Source organism: Hevea brasiliensis, chromosome 13 (assembly GCF_030052815.1).
Source record: "Hevea brasiliensis isolate MT/VB/25A 57/8 chromosome 13, ASM3005281v1, whole genome shotgun sequence".
Classification (NCBI taxonomy): domain Eukaryota; kingdom Viridiplantae; phylum Streptophyta; class Magnoliopsida; order Malpighiales; family Euphorbiaceae; genus Hevea; species Hevea brasiliensis.
The window spans coordinates 5,783,699-5,790,756 of record NC_079505.1 but is presented as its reverse complement, the minus strand read 5'-3'; the positions used below and the strand labels follow the sequence as shown (position 1 = coordinate 5,790,756).

The window sequence follows — 7,058 nt, the reverse complement described above, 5'->3', positions numbered from 1 at the left end:
ATCATAACAAACACATACATGAATTTTATATATTACAGATTTTTTTTTTTTTACTTAGAACAGATTTACATATGAAATATATACACATATGAAACATTAAATCAAGTCATCCATAGAGGTAAAATCCAAACCATCCATAGAGGTAAAACAATAGTGGAGGGAGGGGGTGAAATTAGGTAGAGAGAAGATAAAGAAGCACAAAATAACTTACAGTCATAATGTCATCTGCATACATTGCTAACGGGTCATTTTTCTTTTCACCCGTAAACATTAAAGTAGTTGGATATTTACTTATAAACAGAGAGTATCAAGATTCAAGGTGCACAAAGTCAAAACAAGCATCCCATAACATACCAATCTTATAAGTAGCCGAAGGAGCAGCAGGAAAAATTAGGATGTCATTTGCCTCTAATGCAGCCTTGAAGCTTTTCTGGATTAAAGTCCTCACCTAAAACGCTATTACAATCATAAATTTCTTCTTGAAGATCTTAAAATGCACTTGAAATTTTTATTGATTTTCAGAAAAAATAAGAATCCTATATTAAATTACTAAATATTTTGTGTTACAAAATTAGATGTTTGAATCGTAGAAGTAGCCAAATGTATTTCAAGTCACTTGCCCAAATTTTTCAATACTCAATAGGAATTCAAAAGTCAAGAAATTCAAAAACTCTACAAAAATATGGTGTTAAACCAATGAAGACATCAAGACTCCTCATAACCATATTCATCCTCTTTAAGGTATGGACTGGGTGCATCATATATCCACTTTTTACTGGATACATGCTAAATTTATAAAACCACTGATTTTAACTGTTGAGCACACTTATAGTATGCATCATAATAACCAGCTAAAAGGGCATATGTTCCCATCAAAATTCTCATTTTGACTTACAAAGATGCATACAACTTTAGGGTTCTTGACAGTACAACTCAAACTAGATTTTCCTTCTGAGCTAGTCTAAAATTTTAGCCTTGAGGTTATCCATGATAATAGAAGATGGCAATGAAACCCTTGCAACATTTTAGATGATTCTTTATTTCAAATCTACATAATTTAAGCAAGATGATAGTACCTCAGGACCAAATCCTTTTGCATGAGAATCCCCATAAAGCACATTCAACTCATCAGCAACAGCTTGCTTTCCATACCTGGAAGTCAAGCAGAAGATGATAGCATGAGTGTTAATGTTTTTGCATGTATCATTGCATATGAAGAAACATTATAAAGACACAAAAACATGAAGAGGGAGCCAGGTAACAAATATATGAATTTCATATGTATATATTTTGAGTTTATGATAAATCAAGTTTAAATTTCATATCTTATAAAATTCACTTTTATTCTGGAATATTTTCTCGTTCGTATGTTTAAAATGACGAGTGAAGGAAAAAAAAAACAATAATATGTTTTTTTCGCCTGTATGTTTAATTTTTTTTTTTTAATCTTTTTGCATTTTTAGCGTGAGAAAAGGGAGAGAGAAAAATTGCCATTCAAATTGAGAAGTTTTACAAAATCACCACCAATTTCCATTGTACAAACAACAGTGGAAATCTTCCATGAAAAATTATGTTTTATAGCTATAGTTATTGTTGATTTGTTATGGCTTTAATTTTGTGGTAAATGAAAGGAGAGAGAACAAATTTTTGGATGTCATTTTGCTCAACATTTCTAAACACATTCGATTTACTAGAAATTGTGATTTTTTCTATTTGTTCAGTGCTGAGCCCCATTGCCTTCATTGCCATTCTCCACTTCCAGTCATCAAAATACGGAACAAGATAATTTGTCTGGTTTTATTTTTTTGCCCCAAAATAACAGTAGATCGGATGAAATATAGATTCTAACTCATTTTTTCCAATTTTCTCCAGAAAGGCCACTTAAACCAAAGATTAGACCAACATTGCATTTCAAGAATACAAAATTGTGGATGCTGGATGCTGAAATCCTACAAGCTTTGCAGGGAACGGGTTTTGAGAAGATAGCCCAATTGACAAGCACTTGTAAATTGAACAAGTCACTAGTAGAAGCATTACTATTAAAGTTCAATAAAGAAGAAGATGGCATTGTTCTAAATGAACTTACTACAATACACATCACATTGGAAGATGTGTACTTTGTATTGGGTATTCCAATCGATGGGGAAGCTATCATTCATAAAATAAAAAATGAAGAAGAAACAATTTTAAGGATATGGGGGCGTGAGATATCTAATGGTAAGGTTACCACATCCCTTTTACTGAGATATATGGGTAATAACGATATAAGAAAAAGAACCATCGCATACGTCCTTTATGTGCTAGGCACTTTCTTATTGCCTCAGCCAAAAGAAGTACCAATTATGTAAATTCAATTTTTGAAAGATGAGGACAAAATCGGTACGTATGCATGGAGAGCAGCTGTTTTGGCCCATTTAATGTTTTCAATAAAGAGATGGATAAAAGATAGAAGGGACACTCTTTCTAGGTGCACATTTTTGTTGGAGGTAATTTCCATTCTTTCCTCAAATAATATATTCTATTATAGTTATCACAATTAATGTTTAATTTTTTTTAATATTTAATGTTTTGTTTTTTTTTTAGGTGATTTTTTTGGAGAGGTTATCACAGTTACCCACTATGATGAATATAAGAAATTTTGAGCAGCAGCCACTTCCGTTTGTTTATTGGGTGGTCAAGGCTTTTTTGGAATAAGGATCATAGCATTTCTAGGAACAGAGATATAAACTATTTCACTACTTTTCTTACGATCAGCAAGTAGAAAATATAAGTCTCATAATATTAAAACATGTTTTTGTTTTTTTAATTATAGTGTCAAATTTATTTTATTCTTATTTTTATAAAGGAGGAGGGTTGCAGCAGGTGACAACCAGCGTAAAAATTTCGTCACACCCTATGATATGGATTCAAATGATATAAACGTTGGGGCGTCCTCTACTAACGACGCTCTATATCGGAGCCCGGGTGTAATGAGAAATATGCAAGGGTGTAGGGCTTTCACCGAAAGCGACGCGCCATGCCGGCGCCCGGGTGGTGTTAAGTGAGCAAGGGTTCCCACATCATGGACGGACAGATAGTAGAATAAATAGTGGAACAGAACACAAGATAGACATAGAAAATAATAGAGGATATCATAGAAGGAGACCAATTAGGAAGGAGCAGAATAGGAGGAGGATCAGGGTTGGTACTTGGAATGTTGGATCACTTACAAGAAAATTAATGGAGCTTGTGGATACCTTGGAAAGGAGAAGGGTGAATATTGTTTGCATTCAGGAGACTAAATGGGTAGGAGAGAAAAGTAAGGAAGTGGGTAATTGCGTGGTTTCTGGAAAGGAGAGAAACAAGAACTGAGTGGGCATAATCATAGACAAGACATTGAAAGGTACAAGAATATCTGTGAAAAGAGTAGGAGATAGAATTATACTAGTAAAGCTAGTACTAGAAGGAGAAACAATAAATATAGTTAGTGCTTATGCCCCACAAATAGGACTAGACAGTGAGAGTAAACAAAGGTTTTGGGAAGATATGGATGATTTAATGCAAAGCATACCGAATGAAGAGAATGTTTTCATTGGTGGAGATTTGAATGGGCATGTAGGAAGTGATAGACAAGGTTATGAGAATGTTCATGCGAGTTTTGGTTTTGGCAGTCAAAATGAGGAGGGAAAAAGCATCCTGGATTTCGCTATGGCATATGACCTAATACTAGCAAATACCTACTTTATAAAAAGAGTCACATTTAGTGACTTTTAAAAGTGGGCAACATAGAAGCCAAATCGACTTCCTCTTAACTAGGAAGACAAATAGAGCTCTATGCAAGGATTGCAAGGTCATTCCAGGAGAGGCTTTAACAAGTCAACATCGGTTGGTGGTCTTGGATGTCAAGTTTAGGAACAATTCAAGTAAGGTCAGAAGAAATAGTGTAGCTCGAACAAAGTGGTGGGAGTTTAAAGGAGTAAAGCAAGTGAAGTTCAAAAATGAGCTTCTCGAGTCTGAAGTATGGAAGCTGGATATGGAGGCCAATGATATGTGGATACAGATGCATCAAAGATTAGAGAAGTAGATCGAAAAGTACTTGGAGAGTCTAAAGGACATGGACCACCCTCAAAAGAGGGATGGTGGTGGAATGAGGAAGTACAAAAGGCAGTGAAGAGAAAAAGGGATTGGTATAAGAAATTACCTAAATGTGATAATAATGAGGCATATGAACAGTACAAGATAGCAAAGAAAGAGGCAAAAAAGGCAGTTAGTCAAGCAATAGCACAAGCCTTTGAAAAGTTATATGAGAAACTTGGAACTAAAGAAGGGGAGAAAGATATTTATAGATTAGCAAGGAGGAGAGAAAGGAAATGTCAAGATCTCAATCAAGTTAGGTGCATTAAGGATAAAGAAGGAAAAGTGTTGGTGAAAGATGAGAACATTAAAGAAAGATGGAGAAATTATTTTAATGATCTCTTTAATAATAGTCAAAATGGTAATAGCGTGAATATAGATTATAGAACAATAGAAAAGAATGTGAATTATACTAGAAGGATTAGATCTTTAGAAGTAAAGGAAGCACTTAAGAGAATGAAAGTGGGTAAAGCCTGTGGACCCGATGAAATACCAATTGTAGTGTGGAAGTATTTGGGAGATATGGGAGTGGCATGGTTAATTAAATTATTTAATAAGATTCTAAACTCAAAGAAAATGCCTGATGAATGGAGGAAGAGTATTTTAGTACCTATTTTTAAAAATAAAGGAGACATACAGAGTTGCTCAAACTATAGGGGAATTAAACTCATGAGCCATACTATGAAGTTGTGGGAGAGAGTTGTGGAGCATCAACTACGTCATGATACTTCTATCTCTCTCAATCAATTTTGTTTCATGCCCGGTCGTTCAACTATGGAAGCAATCTTTCTCATTAGAAGCTTGATGGAGAAATATAGAGATGTGAAGAAAGATCTACACATGGTTTTTATTTATTTGGAGAAGGCTTATGATAGTGTTCCAAGAGAGGTCTTATGGAATGTGTTAGAACAAAAGAGGGTATCTATTAGGTACATACAAATATTGAAAGATATGTATGAAGGAGCAACTACTATTGTGCGCACAGTGGGAGGGGACACAAGAGATTTTCCGATCTCAATTGGATTACACAAAGGATTAGCCATAAGCCCTTACCTTTTTACATTAGTTTTAGATGAACTGACGAAACATATACAAGATAGTATTCCTTGGTACATGATGTTTGCGGATGATATTGTTCTGATAGATGAGACACGAGAAGGAGTCAATAGAAAGCTATAACTTTGGAGAAGTACTCTAGAGTCAAAGGGTTTTAAGTTAAGTAGAACGAAGACAGAATACATGCATTGCAAGTTCAGTGAAGGCCAAATTGGTGATAGGGAAGGAGTTAGTTTGAATGGGTGATCTCAAAGTAATCACTTTAAATATCTAGGCTCTGTCCTTCAAGTAGATGGGGGATGTGAGGAGGATGTTAGTCATAGGATTAAAGCAGGATGGTTGAAGTGGAGACGTGCCACGGGAGTTTTATGTGATCGTAAGATTCCCAATAAATTGAAAGGAAAATTTCTGATCTGATATGTTATATGGTAGTGAGTGTTGGGCACTGAAAGAGTCGTATGCATCTAAGATAAGAGTTGTAGAGATGAGAATGTTAAGGTGGATGAGTGGCCATACTAGACTAGATAAAGTCCGTAATGAGAGTATTAGAGAAAAGGTAGGAGTGGTGCCAATTGAAGATAAGTTGAGAGAAGGGAGATTGAGGTAGTTTGGTCATGTGAAGCGTAAATATACGGAGGCTCTAGAGCACATTAGATTAGATGATAGAAAAAAAAGTATGGATAGACCTAAATTGACTTGGAGGAGAGTAGTACAACATGACCTAGAAGCATTACACATTTCTGAGGATTTAACCCAAAATCGTTCAGAGTGGAGAAAACGAATCCATATAGCTGACCCCAAATTTTTGGGATAAAGGCTTAGTTGAGTTGAGTTGAGTATAATAGATTATGGGCTAGCATGGATAATGATACAAAACAAAGGGCAAGGGAACAAATGCGAATGAGTTAAGTATATATATATATATATATATAATGGTTCTTTTTCTCTTTTATTCTTTGGCAAGTTGTTTATTATTGTACGACCGTACTGTGCTACAATTAGCATATAATAGACCAAATAAAAGGCATCGACAATTAAGGGTGTTAGAAGCTGCTCTGAACTAGAAGTAGTTTAAAGGATGATATTTAGAAACTTGCTTTAGAAGAGGAGTTGGAAGAAAGATTGGGATCTCATGAACAATTCAAAATACGAGTACAACAAATATTCTGAACAATGGAAAAAGAGATATGATAATCAAATGCCTCATGAGTAGGAGGAGGAGGCAGTTGCTCATCTGGAGGAGGAGGAGGCTCATCTGGAGGAGGTTACCTCTAGTAGTTCTAATAAGCAACAGGTTTGAAAGCTACTTTTTTTTTTTTTTAAGTTTTAATGTTAAATAAATTTAATAGATAAATTATTGCAGAATGGTGGAAGTTTTGAGCACACTCCTTCATTTTGTCTTTCCTCTCCCACTTGTTCATTTCGTCTTTCCTCTCTAAGCAATGTTATCGCTAGCGATTCACATAGCCTACAGGTTTGAAAGTGCCTATATATATGCAGGAAAACTTTATTGACAGTCGGTTGGAAAAATAGGCGCTTTCAAACCTGTAGGCCATGTGAATCGCTAGCAACAATATTGCTTGAAGAGGAAAGACGAAATGAAGGAGTGGGAGAGGAAAGACGAAATGAAGGAGTGTGCTCAAAACTTCCACCATCCTACAAGATAATTTGTGCATTAAATTTATTTACCATTAAAACTTAAAAAAAAATTAGTAGCTTTCAAACCTGTTGCTTATTGGAACTATAAGATCTATCATTCCTGGTTGAGGAGGAATGAACAAACTCCTCCAGATGAGCCTCCTCCTGATGAGCAACTTCCTCCTCCATATGAGCAACTGCCTCCTCCTGAGCAACTTCCTCGTCCTCTGGATGAGCAACTGCCTCTTCCT

The 7,058-nt window shown here is 35.3% G+C and overlaps 1 protein-coding gene across 1 annotated transcript; it reads left to right on the top strand.

Moving 5' to 3' along the window:
- The first annotated feature begins 1,876 nt into the window (after positions 1-1,876).
- On the top strand, positions 1,877-2,789 carry LOC131172054 (uncharacterized). The gene is made up of 3 exons (XM_058132998.1): positions 1,877-2,217; positions 2,365-2,486; positions 2,584-2,789. The coding sequence occupies exons 1-3, from the start codon at positions 1,932-1,934 to the stop codon at positions 2,692-2,694; spliced, it is 519 nt and encodes a 172-aa protein (XP_057988981.1). The 5' UTR covers positions 1,877-1,931; the 3' UTR covers positions 2,695-2,789.
- Positions 2,790-7,058: the final 4,269 nt, after the last annotated feature.

Coding starts and splice junctions, on each gene's coding strand:
- LOC131172054 (XM_058132998.1), top strand. CDS start 1,932: ATGCTGGATGCTGAAATCCTACAAGCTTTGCAGGGAACGGGTTTTGAG. Junction 2,218..2,364: donor GGGGCGTGAGATATCTAATG/GTAAGGTTACCA, acceptor AATTTTTGAAAG/ATGAGGACAAAATCGGTACG. Junction 2,487..2,583: donor GGTGCACATTTTTGTTGGAG/GTAATTTCCATT, acceptor TTTTTTTTTTAG/GTGATTTTTTTGGAGAGGTT.